Source organism: Peromyscus maniculatus, chromosome 2 (assembly GCF_049852395.1).
Source record: "Peromyscus maniculatus bairdii isolate BWxNUB_F1_BW_parent chromosome 2, HU_Pman_BW_mat_3.1, whole genome shotgun sequence".
Taxonomy (NCBI): domain Eukaryota; kingdom Metazoa; phylum Chordata; class Mammalia; order Rodentia; family Cricetidae; genus Peromyscus; species Peromyscus maniculatus.
Genome location: NC_134853.1, coordinates 9,036,634 through 9,054,975, shown reverse-complemented (window position 1 = coordinate 9,054,975; position 18,342 = coordinate 9,036,634). Strand labels below are relative to the sequence as shown.

At 41.9% G+C, this 18,342-nt stretch overlaps 1 protein-coding gene across 1 annotated transcript in view; it reads right to left on the bottom strand.

Moving 5' to 3' along the window:
• Positions 1 to 238: 238 nt before the first annotated feature.
• The window catches only part of Kcnb2 (potassium voltage-gated channel subfamily B member 2), a 427,594-nt gene continuing 409,490 nt past the window's right edge, over positions 239 to 18,342 (bottom strand). Inside the window, exon 3 of the mRNA XM_006974707.4 lies at positions 239 to 7,652. Within this exon, the coding sequence (XP_006974769.1) occupies positions 5,508 to 7,652 (2,145 nt within the window). The 3' untranslated portion in view covers positions 239 to 5,507. The remainder of the gene's footprint in view (positions 7,653 to 18,342) is intronic.

Below are 18,342 nucleotides of genomic sequence, written 5' to 3'. Positions count from 1 at the left end.
TATTCTTCATGTATCAAGTATCTAAATTTCATACATGTATATTCATATAAGTACAACATTTATGCAGGTGTGTATACGACAAATTAAGAATACACTAATTACTTACATTTTAAAAATCTTTTGTATTTTTGTCTTTTTCTGGTTTTGAAATGACTTATTATACCTCCCTTCTCTCTCTCTCTCTCTCTCTCTCTCTCTCTCTCTCTATATATATATATATATATATATATATATATATATATATATAGTCTCTATAAAATAACACTTTAGACTTACTAAGGGAGGTAATGCATGTTAATGACAGTGGTAAGTAAGGATTCATGGAATTTAATTGGGTAATTTTACAAAAGTAAGTGGGAGAAATGACTGTTGAAACCACCCAAGGACTGCAGCAAATCACAGTATTAACTAAAATGTGCACAGGCTGTTCACAAGAACTGTTGAGTCGAGGCCTTCCTCTTCTTAGAAGAAACTGGCCTTTGAATGTTTTCATCTCATAGTTTCTTCTTATTTTCTTCCCCCTCTCTCCTCTCTTTTTAAAGACAGTATCTCACTGTGTAGCTCTAGCTGGACTGGAATTTGATATGTAGACTAGGCTGGCCTTGAACTCAAGATTAGCCTGCCTCTCACCTCATGAGTGTAGGGACTCCTGTGCACACCACCATGTCTGGCTGCTGCTGCTGCTGCTGCTCTTCCTCCTCTTCCTCCCCCTCCTTTTGGGATAGGGTCTTCCTAGATGAGCCAGGCTAGTCTGAAATTCACTATGTAGCCACAGCTATGCTCTAGCTCAGAATCTTCCCATCTCAACCTCCCAGTAATAAAGCCATGTGCCGCCAAACCCATTTCTCTTTCTCGTGTGTGTTTTCTGTTATTTCCTTTTGGTTTATTAATTTTTGTGTTACTTTGAGGGAGACATTGCAGTGGCAAAGTAACCCATACACTTTAAAATCTCCGTGGACCTAGTGATCAGATTCTTGGAGTCAAGCCAGGGGGGTTGACTTTTAAATGTTAGGAATTTAGAGGAGTAAGTAGAGAATAATGTTGTAGTCCTGTAATGTTGCCAAAAGACTGCAGGAAGAAAAGCACTTAAAATGCTCCTTTTTAAAATTTATTCAGAAATGTAAGATTTTCCAATCCTTTCCCTTGGTATTAAATTTTTCTCTAGTTATGTGTGACAGACTATTATTAACTATTTTGATAAGAAATATATCTAATTAAAATCTTTTTCTTTTCTTTTCTTTTTTTTTTTCTTCTGGTACTGGGAATAGAATCCAGGGCCTTATGCAGGCAAGTGCTCTATCACGGAGGTACATTCCCAACCATAAAATATTATTTTTTCTTTTACCAGATAGCAAAGGTAGTTCACAATCTCACTCAATCAGATCAACAATTTGTCATTTCAAGTATGAAAACTAAACATGATTCAAACATAATTATAAATTAGACTTTATACAATTCATCTATTTCTTAGGAAAATGTTCTTTGGGAAAGTGATATAATTTATTTATGTTCTATAGTTCTCTGCTGAGATCATTGGGTGATTTTTTTCAGCCTGTTAGGTGACCTTTACCTTTGCATCGGTGGTATAGCTGAAAATGATGGGAAGCTCCATGAGGCTAAGAGCTGTACCTTTGCTCAGCTCCTGTAATTGGCATGGAAGAGGAAGCGTTCATCTAGTATCATCTGAATGGGCAAACAGCACAATGTGACTAAATTCAATAAGTGATGTGTTTTAGTTTAGACTGGAGGTCATTGAATTCTGTCTGCTTTTGGTTAGGAAGAGCAAGTGGCTTTCTATAGTCTCCCTCATGTGTGTGTCCTGTCACATTGTAAACAATGGGGCTTTCTCCTATGCTAAGGGACGTGTACACTATGGCCAGAATTCCCAACTGGCAAATATAAGCGCCTAACTTGGTTCAGATTAATTATCAGGCCCTTACTACCTCACAGACTTTCTTGCTACTAAAAAAAAAAAAAAAAAAACCTTTATGTTATCAATGTGGTTCCTGTTTATTTTCATAATTTTAGACATTGATAGAACTGTGAAGTAGTCTACATACCTAAGCTTTTTTTCCTTCCTTTCTAATTTCAAGAGAAAATGTGAAATTTTCATGGCCAGCATGAAAATAAGAATAACAAGAGAATATGGGGTCAGACAGTGGGCACATACTCTCTTTGTACCAGATCTAGTCTCATCATGATAGTGTTTAATCACATCTTGCTTCAAGGCAGTCTACTGTGTCAGGGTGAGGGAATTACTAGTGAAATATTTCGAGAACAATTAAGTCAGTTTCAGGGACCCACTTGGTATGTGCTTGTGGACCTACTTAAGGCATTTCTTCCCCTTTTCTTTTGTTTTCTGCAGTGTTGGGGATTCACCAGGGTGTCATATATGCTAGGCAGGCTTTTTACCATTGATCTCCATCCCAGTACTCAATGCACATTCATTCCTATGCTCTTATCTTTGAGATAAAAACATTTTGTGGCAATTTGTTGCTGGTTAAGACAGCCAGCAGAAACATCTTAGCCATTTGAGGGACCATGCTATTTTGAGGCCATTCAAATAGCCTTTTTCATTGGCCTTTATTCCTGGTCACTGAGCTAACTAACTGTGAAATGAACTCTTGGAAGTGCAACCTTCCAATAGCCCATTCAGGCAGTCCTTTCTAAACTTGGGTGGTGTTTTCCAAGGGATACAAAAGAGGTATTTGAAGTCATAAGACTGTCAGTTTTCCTGTTGATGAGAAATATAAAACAGCATTAAAAAATATTGAAACGGATATATCATAGTGTAAGTTGCTGCATGAACACGAACTTTTAATGTAGAACACAGAAGACGACTTCAAAAGAACTCCACACTTGATAGGTGTATCCAGGTCTCCAGGTCTTTCCAGACAGACACATTCTCCTCTGAGTTAGATACCATTTGCTGAAGTTTGGAAGGGCTTCACAGGTGCATTATGGGAGATACCTCCATGTGAAATAGCAAAGTCAAAGATTTCCTAGAGGAAATTTTTCTTTCTTTTCTCCTAGCTGAAGACTTTTGGTTCAGAGGAACTAAGAGAACTCAAAGGATGAGATTTCCAAGGGATTTTTTTTTTAAAATTCTTTAAAACTTTAAAACAAAACAAACAGAAACCTTCCTAGCAAACCTTTAGAATGACAGGGAGAGACTTTTTAGGAAAATTGCTTCCAGGAAAAACATCCGAGACTTTTAGACCGGGTAAGGGTCCCCATGGTAAGTGTTATGGAACAGGGCTTTCAGTAGAAGGCCTGACAGACACACGGAGGGTGGGACGCTGGTCATTTGGCAGGGCAGTAAGTCCACTTATGAAGCCAGATGAATAAAAAAAATAGAGATTCATCAATTGGAGACGTTAGAAAATAACTACTTTATGAGCTGTATGAAGAAAATGATCTTTATAACTTATTTGCTAGTCATCTAACAATAGATATACCTACTTGACTTTGAAAAACTATATATAGAAAATTCAAATACTCTAGATTTACAAAAACTGATCAACATGTAGTCTTTAGACACTAAAAGAAGTATGCATAATATAAATATTAATGATTAATGACTATAAACTCTTAAGGGTTATGTTTTGAAACAAACATGAAAACCATTAAGAAATTCTAAGCACAGTGGGATAAAACAAATGTTTTAAATTAGTTTTAACATCAAGACTGCTTGGATTTTAACAAAAAACAAAATTTGTTTTTTGATCTGAGATTTAATGACCAGAGGCTATTAATTAAGAAATATTAAAGACATATTAGATTGTAAATATTTGGGCTATTTTTTCCTGAATGGCTTTCTTTTTAAAAAAGAACAAAATTTATATTTTTTTCCTTAAACAATAAGCTTTGCTTTTAGTTTTTCCAATTCCCTCAGCTTTATGCACACACGCACAAAATACATTTTGCTGAGGCAAAACTTGAGCATTGCCAGGAAACTAGAAATCATTCATTTGAGATCTTAAGGGGGCCTAGAAAGAATTTGGTCTTTGTTTTTATTCCAATACAAGTGAGATCACAAGAGGTTGTAGAGTCATTCCAGAGATGGTATGGCTGGTAGCTGATCATCAGTAATGAGAGCCTTGGTTTCCACGAAGCAGGTCAGTCCAGTGAGTGGGCAACCTCCAGTGCCCAGTGCCTTTGCGTTCAGTGTGCTCCTTAAGAAAGTGCCAGAAGGGACTCTCAGCAAGGACAGTCCTGACCTCTTCTAGGGGGTTCTGGGGGTCGGAAACCCGGGAGAGCCTGTCTAGTAGCTGCAGTTACTGAGAGTGCTCTTGCCCTGCTTGGGAAGGATTCAAAGTCTGCCAGAACAGCATCCTTCCACGACTGGTCGTGTCGTTCTACATCTCTGTCCTACACTGAAAAGGATTTTGTGGTCCATCTCCAGACCTGGCCTCCTAGCATGGCACCTCATTTGGGGACCAGCTCTGTCAAGGAAGGGGGCTCTACTTTTAGTCTGTCAACAGTCACTTTGTGGAATTTCCGTTTTAGCAGATCTCAACTTGTATGCTGGACACCAAAGGAAAATGCAGCCATGTGTGCAGTGCCAAAAGAAATTGTTTTAAAGATGATTTCCAAATGTGGAATAACTATTTAAAATTTTTATTTTATGATAGAACCTTCTATACATTTTCAAGTTTATGAAAACTGAGTTTCTGTAATAGTCTGTAATAGGCAAAAGTTCAAGCTTAAATTCCAAATACTTGATATCTGGTCATTAAATCTTACTGATTTCCATGATTTATAAATGACACCACAAATGCAACAACTAAGCAAAAGCAAAAGAAAGAAAAAGAATGCCCTTTGAATTTTATTCCAAATAAATAAAAATACATATAAACATACCCTCTGAATTATATCCCAAATAAATAAAAATACTGTATTCCTTTAAACAAACGTAAGAGCTTTATAATCCAAAGCAAGATGCACAAGGAAAGTGGGTTAAGAAGAGGTTGCAGTTTTGCAACAGGAAGTCTGGACAGCTCCTCCAGGCAGTGGCTGTGAAGGATTACCTGTGTCTCAGGAACTCGCGTCCACGTGTTCTTGAGACTTCTGCATCCAGGCCTATGTACAGAGTTATGCATTTTGCAAGCTCAAAGCACCTTACTCCCCATAAGCATGAACACATGCAATGACATTTCATCCTTTCATGTGCAAATCCTAAAATTCATGGTAATGTAAAAGTTAAAACCGGAAACCTGCCTACAGTTTGAAATGAAAGGATCAAAAATGTCAGACATTGCAGAGCACTGGTTCCTAACAGAGCTCTTTATTTGCTCGCTGCTCTTGACTCAGTTTTGTTTGTTACAAAATGCAGTCTTGACTCTTTATTTAAACAGTACTTAAACTAAACTGTTCATGCCATGCAAAAATAACATTTTATGCACTGTTTTTTTTGGGGGGGGGTTTCCCATATTTTAGTTCACGGCATTATTAATCGCATTTTTAAGAAAGAAGTTTTTTTTTTTTTTTATTGCTTTTATAACTAGTCACATGCTGGTCTCACGAGTGGGACAGTAACCCGTGTCTCCTGGGTTGGAATGAATTTCCGGGGCAAACAAGTGGTTCTCCATCTTGTACCCTTCTTGACTACTGTCCTTTTTGGCTTCACCCACAGCCTGGTAAATGTCTTGCCTACAGTTGTGCTCTGTGTTCTGAGGGGAGGAGGAGCTCACACAGCCCTCTTCTCCTAAAGGGTCTCTGGCATCGCCAGGCTTGTCTGATAAGCAGTTGGGGCTGGAGTCTGCTTGCTTGTCTGGTCTTGACCTTTGGAGGTCCAAGAAGTCTTCGTCATCTCCAGTGTCTATTTCCGTGAAGCTCCTTCTTTCTCTAGAAGAGAAAGGAAACAGTTTTTGCTTGGGAAATCGAGGGGAGAGCCCTCTGGAAGATCCCTGACAGCGTGCTGAAGCATCAGCACCCAGCAAGGGTCTCTCTCCCTGGGGAAGGGCTTCTTCTAGAAGGATGGTACTGATATGCTGAGGGGTGGTGAGCGGAAAGTCAGCTGTGGTTACTGGCAGTGGCCTGGCTGTGCTGGGTGGGGTCTGGGGTGCACTGCCTCTGTTTTCCTGAAAGTTCACTTTGAGGGATCTGGACTTGAGGGGGTTGCTCCCTTTCAGCGAGCTCTTAGGGCTGTCAGTGGCACTGTCAGGTTGCAAAGGACCATGGGAAGTCCCAGCGTCGAGGTTCACAGTTATATCAATTGGGGCATAATCCAGTGTAGCCTCCCTGACAACAGGCCCCTTATCTCTGTTCAGTGTTAGAAATGGAAGTGCCCTGACTCTTTGGTGCTCATCTGTTCCTGGGAGGTCAGTGGGGAACTTCATCTGCAAGTGAGAGGCAGAGGGGGGTGGCAGGGGGGATCTCTCGGTCTCTGTGAAGTCAGTGGCACAGCTGGTGAAGCTGTCAATGCTGGAGGTGCTCTTCATGTCCACAATGACCTCGGTCTGTGCCACCGCCAGCTGCTCCTGTGGGCAGACCACCTCTTCCATTTCTATCTCCTCCTCATACGCAGATGGCCTCTCGGGCTGTTCTTGGCAGTCCGGGGTTGGGTGGGAATGAGGCTGTGTCTTGGTGATTTCGTTGTAGAGCATCTCCAGTTTCTGGGCACTCAGATGCTGTGGGCTGGAGGAAGAAGTGTTGTTCAGCTGTTCGTGGGAGTCTTTCTGGCTAACCTCCTGGTACTTATTCTCGTAAGACTTATTGGAGCTTGTTTCCGACAGAGCCTTCCTGGCCCACTTCCACCGGCTTGGAGACAGGTGATTATCATCCACAGAGTCCTTGGTATTGGCTGACTCACCAGCCTTCTCCACAGCCACGTCTATCAGTTCCATACTTCGAGCAAAGGCATCTTTTAAGTTCATAGAAACAATGCTGCCATTCCTTTTGGCTCTTTCAAGAGCCTCCCTCCTTTTAATAGCTTTCTCCTGGCGTTTTTGCTCCTTGTAGAACTCAGAGAAATTGTTCACAATGATGGGTATAGGAAGGGCAATAACCAGGACTCCTGCAATACAGCAGAGGCCACCCACAATTTTCCCTAACAGTGTTTTAGGGTAAATGTCACCATAGCCCACAGTGGTCATGGTGATGGTGGCCCACCAAAATGATGCAGGGATACTGGTGAATTTGGTAGCATCTTCATCTTTCTCAGCAAAAAACACCAAGCTGGAAAATATCATTATCCCCATAGCCAGAAATAATATTAACAAGCCCAACTCATTGTAACTCCGTCTGAGGGTGAAGCCCAGAGACTGCAGGCCAGTCGAGTGTCTGGCGAGTTTCAGGATCCTGAGGATGCGCATGATTCGGAAGATCTGGACCACGCGTCTCACATTCTGGAACTGCAGCACACTTTTGTTGGACTCGGTGAGAAAGATGGTGACATAATATGGTAAGATGGCCAGCAGGTCAATGACATTCAGTGGGCCTTTAAAGAATTTCCATTTATTCGGTGAGGACAGGAATCGTAAAAGGTACTCCATGGTAAACCAAGCAATGCACACAGCCTCTACATGTGCCAGCTTGCGGTTGTCGCTGGGTTGCCCAAATTCATCATTTTCCTGCAGCTCCGGAAGTGTGTTGAGAGACAGAGCGATGGTGGAGAGTACGATGAACAGGATAGACACGATGGCCAGGATCTGGAAAGGAGAAGGAGGTCCACATTAGCAAATCCACACATGCACTGGTGGTTCTCAGAATGATAGAAACTATGATCTCAGTTATTCCAGAAAGGCTTTACGAAGGTCACTTTACAACCTAGAGTTCGCTAAGGAATACAAATACTTTATGAGTTAATTCTGCCTCATGCACATTTAGATTTTAGCAATTGACAAAACCTGAGTTCTCCGTACTTGCCACTCACTGAGACATGTTTGTGTGGGTTACCATTTGGATGAAGACTCCATATAGTTGGCATACCTTCTTGGGGTTAGTGATCTCTTCTCTCTTAGCTAGCTGAACTTGTTCTTTGTTAACCACCTGGTTTGTATTTGCTTGTGTAAATTCTCTTACGTGCTACATAAATTAGATAGGGAATCTCCAAGCTTTCTTCTACAGCTATGCCCAGTAAAGCAGAACCCAAATGTGAAGAGGAGAGACTGGGCACTACTCCTCGTGAGAACAAATACTTCTCAAGTGGCCAGCATTGGCTTGAGAAACAGCTTGGGAGAGCCTTTGTCTGGAATGCAGAGTTCTGGTTCATATCACTTGGGGGAGGAGGATCACGAGATAACTTCATTTCAGGAAGACAGTGTTCTTGAAGACTCTGAAGAACAGACAGAGCTGTCACTGCAGGACAGACAGATGCTCCAGGCTAAGGAGAGGGCAGCACAAAGACATCAGAAAGAAGGAAGAAGAGGCTCTGGTGACTGAGTTTTGGAGTCTGCACTCCATGCTCTGACGTTGGCTTTGTCACTTACTGTGAGACCTTGGCCAGATTATTTAACCTTTCTGCGTCTTGGTTTATAAATATATTGAATGCTTGCAATGGTCATAGCTATTTCATGGTTGCTGTAACAATTGCATAGTATGCAGACATTGCTAAGAAGATCAAAGATATATAGATTGTTGACTAAGGACTTCAGGGCAAAGGGGGATTTCCTGGTTCTAAGTTAGTACTCTAGATTTGTGGTAGTATATCAAGGAGATTAACGCTAGAGAGCAATGTAGGGGTGTACCTCTTTGCTTAGAAAAATCTGTACATTTGGATCACATATGCTAATATTCTGACCTGCCCCTTGAATCCCACCCCATGGCGCTGCCCTGCATCCTGACGTAAAAGCCTCATTCTAAGGAAAGACTCCTCCCCTTCCTCTCTCTTCCCTCTTCTTCCACGAGGTGCACACCTTCTCTCTCTTTCTCTCTTATCTTTCTTTCTTATCTTTCTCTTCATCTCTCTATTATAATAAACTCTCCACATGGATGCAGCATCTGGGTTACGAATAACTGGCCACTGCCACTGCCACCATACCTTGTGGGACACCCTCGGGGGTCCCCCCATGCAATAACTCATAACAACATAGCTCTTGGTGGAGTAGGAAACACTCTTTGCCTAGTTTGGGTCGACTTGGTTTGGTCTGACCTTTGTCTATGACCTTGCATGAATGAAAGTCCACCATGAAGAAGTAATCCCTTGAGCTGATGCCCTCTAAACTTGACAGGTGTTATTAGCAACAGCTTTTGTACCTAGCTCTGAGAAAAATCTATGAATCCTCAGACTGAATGAGGGGCCGGGAAGGCTGAGATCCTGTCTTCACCCACCTTAGATTCCTGTCTCCACCTTCCTAGTGCTAGGATTAAAGGTGTGAGCCACCACCACCTGGCTCTGTTTCTCTTTTAGACGGTTCAATCTGGTGTAGCCCAGGGTAGCCTTGAACTCCTGATCTTCCTACTCCTTCCTCCCAAGTCCTGGGATTAAAGGTGTGTGCCACCACTGCCTGGCCTCTATGGTTAACTAGTGGCTAGCTCTGCCCTCTGGTCTCCAGGCAAGCTTTATTTGTCAGAACACAAACAAAATATCACACAACAGAAAAAAATAACCAGATAGTGACTGTTTTCCAAAAAGACTTAGCATCTAGCTAACATCTCAAAGCATAATGATTAGTCTTGAGGCCATAACTCCATACTTATTAGACTCTGAAAAACTTATTTTGTGTTAGGACTTTTGAATTCTTTCTCTTCTCTCTCTTTGTGTATATGTGTATACGTGTGTGTGTGTGTGTGTGTGTGTGTGTGTGTGTGTGTGTGTGTGTGTATGAAGGTGCCCATTTGCTAAGGTGCATGTGTGGTGGTCAGAGGACAACCTCAGATGTCCATTCTCACCTTGCACCTTTCTTGAGGTGGATCTCTTGCTTTTCTCCTGTGTACACTGGACTGTCTGGCTGAGGGTTCTGGGAGCCTCCTGTCTCTGCTGCCCGTTTCCCTGTAGGAGTGCTGGGCTTGCAAATGCCTGTGTTGTCCACCCAGCCTCACACGGCTTCTGCAGATGTGAACTCAGGTCCTCACACTTGCACACCGAGTGCCTTTCCCCATCTCTCTAGCCCGCGATTCCTTCCCTATGTGTTGTCCGTAAGCTCCTCTACTTTGGGGTTATCCTCCTCTTTCTTCCTTACTCTTCTGCTTCATTTATATCTTTTATTGTTTCTCTTCCTGTTCCTTTGTTCTCATTTGCCCTCTTCACTTGGTGTAAAGAGAACCCTCATAGTATAAGGCATTTCAGAATGTCTTACGGGTACTAAATAAAGCTATGTTGTTCTTCAGCTCCAAGAATGGTCCTCTATTAGTAGATTTTGCCTTTTTGCCTTCCCCTAGAATCAGGTTATGCAGTTTCTTGAGTATACTTCAGAATCTCCTATTAAGAAGGTGGGGCATAGCTGGGCGGTGGTGGTGCATGCCTTTAATCCCAGCACTCGGGAGGCAGAGCCAGGCAAATCTGAGTTTGAGGCCAGCCTGGTCTACAGAGTGAGATCCAGGAAAGGCGCAAAGCTACACAGAGATATCCTGTCTCGAAAAACCAAAAAAAAAAAAAAAACAAAAAAAAAAAAAAAAACAAACAAACAAACAAATAAATAAGAAGGTGGGGCAGTTGACCTGCAGATATGGCTCAGTGGTTAAGAATATTTCTGTTGTTGCCCAGAACCCAAGTTTGGTTCCCAGCTCTCATGTCAGGTGTTCACACCTATCTATAACTCCAGTTCCAGCTGTGGATTCCCCTGTGGATTCGGTGGTTACTCCACCCCCCCCCCCAAATACACACATGTACATAAATAAAAATAAATACAGAAGGGATGGATGATGTCAAGGAAACGGTATCTTCCAAACACAACAGGATTGACACATGCATGATATCACAGACAATGAGCAGCATGCACAGGGCCTGCACAGGTCTGAGCCACATGGGGTCCCCGAACTGAGAAGGGGAAGTGGACATGATGCTCATTCCTAACCAAGAAGCTATCTCCAGTTGACAACCATTTGCAAAAGAATAACAAACCTCACGGGGTATATACACCGCACTTAAGGGCTGCTCCCATGCCCAGAAGTAGAAGGCCAGCACAACATGAATTCATTGGTGTTTTTTAAATATATATATACACACAGTGTTCTGCCTGCATGTATGCCTGCAGGCCATACGAGGGCACCAGATCTCATTACAAATGGCTGTGAGCCGTGAGCCGTGAGCCGTTGGTTGTTGGGAATTGAACTCAGGACCTCTGGAAGAGCAGTCAGTGCTCTTAACCCCAGAGCCATCTCTCCAGCCCCTCATTGGTGTTTTTGTAGATTTTTTTTTGTCTTATATTGGTTTGTTTGGCATTTTTTATTCCACTGGATTGTTTGTGTACTATAGTTTCGAATTTTACCTTTTATGTTTATGTGTGTGTTTCTAGTATCTTTTGCTTTTTTTTCTGGCTTGTTTTCTAAAGAGAGTAGGTGGGTAGGGGCTGATGAGAAGGATCTTGGAGGAGAGGGGGAAGGGGAAACTGTGATCAACATATAATGTATGAATTTTCAGTATAAATAAATATATTAATTAAATACTTTTTTTTTTTTTTTTTTTTTTTTTTGAGACAGGGTTTCTCTGTGTAGCTTTGTGCCTTTCCTTTCCTGGAACTCACTCTGTAGCCCAGGCTGGCCTTGAACTCACAGTGATCCGCCTGGCTCTGGCTCTGCTTCTCAAGTGCTGGAATTAAAGGCATGCACAACCACCACCTGGCTTTTTTCTTTTCTTTTTTTAATGAAATACTTTTTAAAAGATGGGCCAGTGAATCCCAGGAGGGCCAGTAGTTTCCATCTACCCTAAGAGACTTATGGAGGCTGAAGTAGAACCACCTTAACAATGTTTATTTAGATGAACCTGTGGATAACAGATGGCTTATTAGAGACAAGTTAGTAATGTTCACCTTGAATCTCTTCCTTCATTGGCCAATGACAAGACAACACTAAGCTATTCTGTTTCTGAAGCCACTGGTCACCTCTTACCTGGCCTTTTGCTCTAACATAAGAAACCAGCTCTGTAGTTCCTGGAGGCTACACTCTTATTAACACACTTTTGACTGTTTTTCTTTGAAAGACAGTGCAGCATCTCAGTAGGTAGCAGAGGCTGGCCTTGAATTCGCTGTAAAGCCCAGGCTGGCTTCATACTTCTGAACTTCCTGCCTCTGATTCCCACAGGCATGTGCCACCACATCCAGCTCTGGACATTTTAATATTGGGATTTCTTCTATCATTCATGTATAGATACCCATAATCTAGATTTCCTTGTTGAATCTCTTCCATGACCATTTACTGATGTTTGCCAGTTCAGAGGAAAAGAAGAAAAGCAGAAGTGCAAATGAACCCATCTGATTATTTTTAAACTCTTTTTAAAAGTATGGTACCAGGAACCAAGCCCAGGATCTCACACATGCTAGGCATGTGCTATACCACTGAGCCACACTCCAAGACCCTATCTTCCAACCTTTGGACCAAGAATAGTAAGTCTTCAGTTTTGACTTCATGGAGTTAGATTTGTAAGCCATTTTATTTCTTAACCTATTTTTAACCCCCAAATAATAATGATGTGTGATATTAATACAGTCTATAGTCTAGATAGTTGCAACCTTGCAAAGATGGCTCCATTTAAAACTGGGAAAGTCAGCAGACACATGAAATGGCCCAGAGTACATTCTTGAAGAAAGGCAATTACTGTAGGAAAAAAACCAAACACTGAAGCTCTTAGCAACCCCACGTGTATGTTAAGGAAACCAAAGGTACTAAAGTGAACTATTTTCTATTTCATGTTGAAATTCAATCTGTTAGAACCCATTTGGAGTTCCAGTTTGGAGGAATGGCTTATTTTAAATATCCTGTGAAACTTGGAGTTTTCTCAGAAGGACAGCTCCTCAGACAAATTACTCCATATATACCAAAACTGCTTTTTGTGGCATAATAAACCAAACACAGGTTTATTATTTTTATTGGAGAGATTTTTAATATAGTAAATGTGAAAGTTTGCTCAGAGCTATATGATAAACTTCTAAACATGGGTATTTACACTAAGTACAATGGACCCTAATAACATGTGTATTGTTTTACTTACAGCCATGCGTAAGTTAAGACATCACTGACTTGGATTTTTAATCTGTTACCTTGAATTGGTCTCCAGACCTAGCAGAGCCAAACTGTTTCATCAGCGTTAGCAAGTAGACTTCTATTTGTACATGGCAAAGGAAGGGCAAGCAATTAATTGCCCATGCAGTGTTGGCCCACCCTCCTTGGAGATTTGAATTAGCTCAGTGCCAAGTCCCTTTCTCACTAACATACTAACTATGAACTAACATTCTATGTTTCACTTTAACATTTTTCTTATTCCAGTTGAGACTACAAACCAAACCAAAGACAAGTCCTAAATGACCCTGACATTTGGTTCAATGGACAGAATTACATTTTGTTGCATAAGAAAAAAATTGAAAGAGAAGGCTTTGAAAAATATTGCACTGAGGATGTAGCAAACATTCACTTATGGGGAGCACACATTCTTTCTGGGCGACTCTTTTCTCTCGTGAATCAGCTGGGTGACTATTCCAGTCTTTGCTTTGACACAGGTACTGAAGTGTGATGTAGAGTAACAGAAAGGGCTCCTATACTTCCATAAGGGGGCACTAAAAGTTGGCTGCATGGATTTCTGTTCGTTAGAGTATGCATGGCAGCCCAAACTTGCCTCAGTTACATCAACTTGTTGGTGTTATTTGTAGATAATGGATGTGCTGTGGTGGAAAGAAATGCAGGGCAAGGAATTAAGACTTGGGGGTCTGCTACATATGGAGACATCAAATGAGATGCCTCGCCTGCTTCCGAGGATCATTGACTGGATCATGAAGAAAACACGTGGTAAAACATAGTGCAGTGAGTGCAAGGAATGCTAACAACCCTTCCACACCATTTTTCTGTTTGTTTTTGAGAACAGATCTGAGATATTCCAGGGTGACCTCAATCTAACTATGTAGCTGAAGATGATCTTGAACTTTTGTTCCTTCTGTCTGAGCTTCATAAGTGCTAGGATTATCCGTTTACTCTACCCTGCCTTGTTTATGTGTTGCTGGGGTTGGATGTCCTGTGTATGTTAGACCAAGGACTATACCAACTGAGTAACACCTCCCTCTTAAATATAATTCTAGACCTTTTTTTTTGTAGCCCTGGCCTCTGATTCCCAGTCCCAGTGCCTCTGCCTTGCAGGTACTGGTATTACAGATGTGGACCACCATAACCAGCTCCTATCCATATTTTCAACACTTTCAAGCATATTCTTTGACCTACGCAGTGACTTGTATCTCATTTTCCTTCTGACTCAGCCACCTATGTGGCAAGTATTTATGGCTTGGCAGAGGTTGCTTCTGGTGCCTCAGGTCTTAGAATATGCGGATAGTTGTGTAGCCTGCTTTTCACACGTGTTCATGTGCTGTGTAGTCACTGCTCTTCAGCCTGCCACACAAACAGGCAGACATTCTGCGCTTCACGTGGAATGTTCCACTTGTATTGCCTCTCTCTTCCCCAACCCTGCCTTTCCTGGCATAAACACATGTCAGGAGGCGAGTGAAGTAGGTTAAATGCTCTGAACTGCTGCACACCACTCTGACTTCATGTTCCCCATCGGCCATAACCTATGCTTTGAATGAGCTATGGAAAACAATGTGGAGAAGAATGACATAATTTTCAGGGCAGGGATAAGTTGCTTAAAATGACAGGAAGGAAGAAGGCTGCAAAAAGCATTCTTAGAAGCATGAATAATTTTCTACTTTCAGAACACGGATGTTCTGGGCCTATCAGCCAAATGCCAACCCACTTGTTGAAGGGAGAGGCAAGGATTTGGTATGAATATCATGATTTCCATGCACCCATCTCCTGCATCTACTCCCCAAATGACTACTGGGAACAGCTGAGCGAAAAGTAAGCGCTTTGATTCCCACTGAAGGAAGAGTCACGTGGTTGCTTTCAGTTCCAGCCTTTCATTTTCTTTGAACCACATGGTGTCCACCTTTCTACTGGCTAACTGACCCTTCTTCTAATGCTCCCTTGGCTCTCCCAGAACAGAAGAGGCTCCACCCTTAAGTTCTCTCAGCCGACTTTCACAGACAGGGAAGACTTCTTATGCTCCAACACCACATGACTGTGAAAAGAACAAACATCACAATAAAATTCAATTGCTTGCAAGGTTATGATGGCCCTGGTGATTATGTGACCCCAGAATTCAATTTTCTTGCAGTTTGGAGGCTGATTGAATGAAAGATTGCCCATGTACACAATGCTTTCTGTATGGGGAGAGAAGGGGTGTGAGGAGGAGCCCTGTTTAGATTGCTTCTCATTTTCACACACAAACCTAATTTTTTTGAGGAGACTTTGGATATTTTATGATCAAAGACACTGTTTTTCTATTTTGCTGGTGTCTTTAGAAATAAGCGTAGTTTCATCATCCATGATGTATTTCTGTATCCAAAAGGATTAGATTTTAGGAACTGAGTCATTAGAAGGCTGACAAATGGAATGCCATATTATTCTTAGGATCTCTACAAACACAGGACCGACAGTGAGCTGGAGATGACTTGAGCCTTACACTTATTCCCATGCTCAGGCAGTGCCTGTAACTGCTTCTCGGGGAAGTCTTTAGGAGCCTAAGAGTGAAAATGGAGACCAGCCAAGCCTGGCAGAACACAGACATCTCCTCTGCCAGCTCTTCAGGAGCAGAGTCATGGGTCCTTTCTGTTGCCTGCTGGTCTCCATGAATATTTAACTAATTAAGTTTGCTTGCTTTTGTTGCCCCACTGGAGTAGAACCCAGAGAATTGCATGTATTAGGCGAGCCCTCTGCTACTGGACTACCCCACAGTCCCCATGGAGGTTAGATCCTCTGCAGCTAGAGTTTTCCTGCCTGGCCCACAGTCAGGACAAATCTTTGTCACCCTCCAGTCCCACAGCTGCTCAGACCCAACCAAGTAAACACAGAGACTTATGTTGCTTACAAACTGTATGGCTGTGGCAGGTTTCTTGCTAACTGTTGTTATATCTTAAATTAATCCATTTCTATAAATCTATACCTTGCCACGTGGCTTATGGCTTACTGGCATCTTCACATGCTGCTTGTTATGGCCGTGGCTGGCGGTGTCTCCTTTCCTCTCAGCCTTCTACTTCCCAGAATTCTCCTCTCTCCTTGTCCCGCCTATGCTTCCTACCTGGCCACTGGCCAATCAGTGTTTTATTTATACAGAATGATATCCCCTTCAGCACAGGAATGATAGGGTGTGGGAAAGATGCATGAAGAGGTCCAGGGGTACACATCCTTCCAATGGGTTTTTATCAAGCTCAACTGCTTAGAAATTGTACATTATAAAAGTCAAGCTGGAAGAAAAATGGGAAAACCAAAGAAACAAAGATTGAGGGAGTGTAATCAGTGGTGGGCAGTAGGCAGGGCTGGGAGTATTATATGACTTGAGGACCAAAAGCTTGAGTTTGAACCCTGCTTCTGACATATTGTGTTCTCTCTCTGACCCTGGATGTCAGAAGCAGCTTTTCTGAGAGTCAGTAGTCTCATGTAGAGATGGCAGAAAATAAAATTCTTGCTTTGTTTACCTAGATAATCTTGTCTTGTGGACAAATAAACAAAGTGCATGTTAGATTTTTGTAAGCTGTAAAGCACTAGCATTATTCATTATTATCCTTATTTGAGAAATTCCAAAACCATATCTCAATTCCTGCTGGGCAAAAAGAAGAATCTAATTCTTTATTCTGTTCCTGTTTTGAAAGCCTAGATGCCCCCTGCCCCCATGTTCAAGTGCATGGCATATTTAGAAAAGCCAGAAAAACGTCAGGTTCTTGGATGTTTGGTGCTAATGAACAACACTCCCTGAAACTGGGCTTTTCCTAACAACTGCAAACCTTCTAACATGGCCCTTTCAACCAGTTGCCTAGCCAGTTCAGAAGTTGGGGGAAGACATCCCTTTGAATATTTACATGGAGAATTAGTTTTCTGTGTTCACTGTAAACAAGAGGGTCATGAACATTTTCTGGACTGACTTGAACTTGCAAAATCTCCTTTTGTGGCCTTACTTATACTTGAAGAGCTTTTTTTTTTTTTTTCCCCAGAGCAGCCAGATTTAAGAGATAAAAATACAGAACATTTTAGTTGTATTTAAATCAAATGTTTATCTGGAATGCACTGAAAATGCATTTGATGTTTGGATGAAATTTATAAAAGTATTCTGTGTTTGACCAGGCATGCTGACCTGGCAATGATCTCTGCTCCAAGATGTCTAAGCAGATTTACTTTTTGATTATGTGTACGCATGCACCTCTGTGTGGGGGTTTGTACATATGTGTGCAGGTGTCTGAGGAAGCCGGAATAGGAAATCAGATCCCCTAGAGCTGGAGGGACAGGCAGGCATGAGCCACCTGACATGGTTGCTAGGAATTCAACTTGGATCCTCTTCAAGAGCTGAGCCATCTCTCCAGCTCCCAACCAGATGGTTTTGCTCTCGGGCATCCAGAGATGGAAGTGAGAGAGAGTCTTGCAGATGAACAGCGGCTGGGATGCGGGTGTGTAATGGGGGCTGTCTGTGGCAAGCCACAGCAAACTCACGCTCCGTGGAGCCTTCTTGTTTCTGCCCTCAGTGGATTCTTCCCTAAGTTGTTTCTTACCTCCCCCTCTTCAGCTCAAGTTAGCCCAAGTATCATTCATTTTCCCTTACATCCATACAACCTTACAGCTCGCTGGAACAGTCATTTGACAAGTTCATAGGAGATCATTTTGTTTCTCAAGCAAGGTTTTAGGCTTATGGCAAATACTACAGATCTTCTGTGGAAGTTCTTCCAGTATCTAACAGAGCAGGCACTTTGAATGTACTTTCAATAAGGTAGTCAGCCCCCACTCCCGACTCTACCTTCCATTAAAAGAAAGAGAGACCCACAGAGCTGGAGAAAATGAGAATGGACCCTTGAAGAAATTAAGGATTTTCTAACCAGGAATGGTATGAACACCTGTAATTCTAGAACTCAAAAGCTGAAGTAGTAGGGTCATGCAACATAGCAACACTTTGTATTAAAAAATAAACAAATAATGGAAGAAAGCGAGTATTTTCTAACTATGAGAGAATATAGCAGAGGTTTTGTCCTTTTAGCTGGCTTCTTCATAATCCAAAGTCAGCCTAAAAATCTTGAACTGCTTTTAATCATTTTCTTCCTTAAAAAGAAATGTCTGTTTGAAATGGTCCACTTTGAGATAACAGAGCAGTGTTACAAGTTCAACAACATAATCCTTTCTAGTTTTAAGAGCTATACTTTTTATTAATCCCTTTCTTCTTCC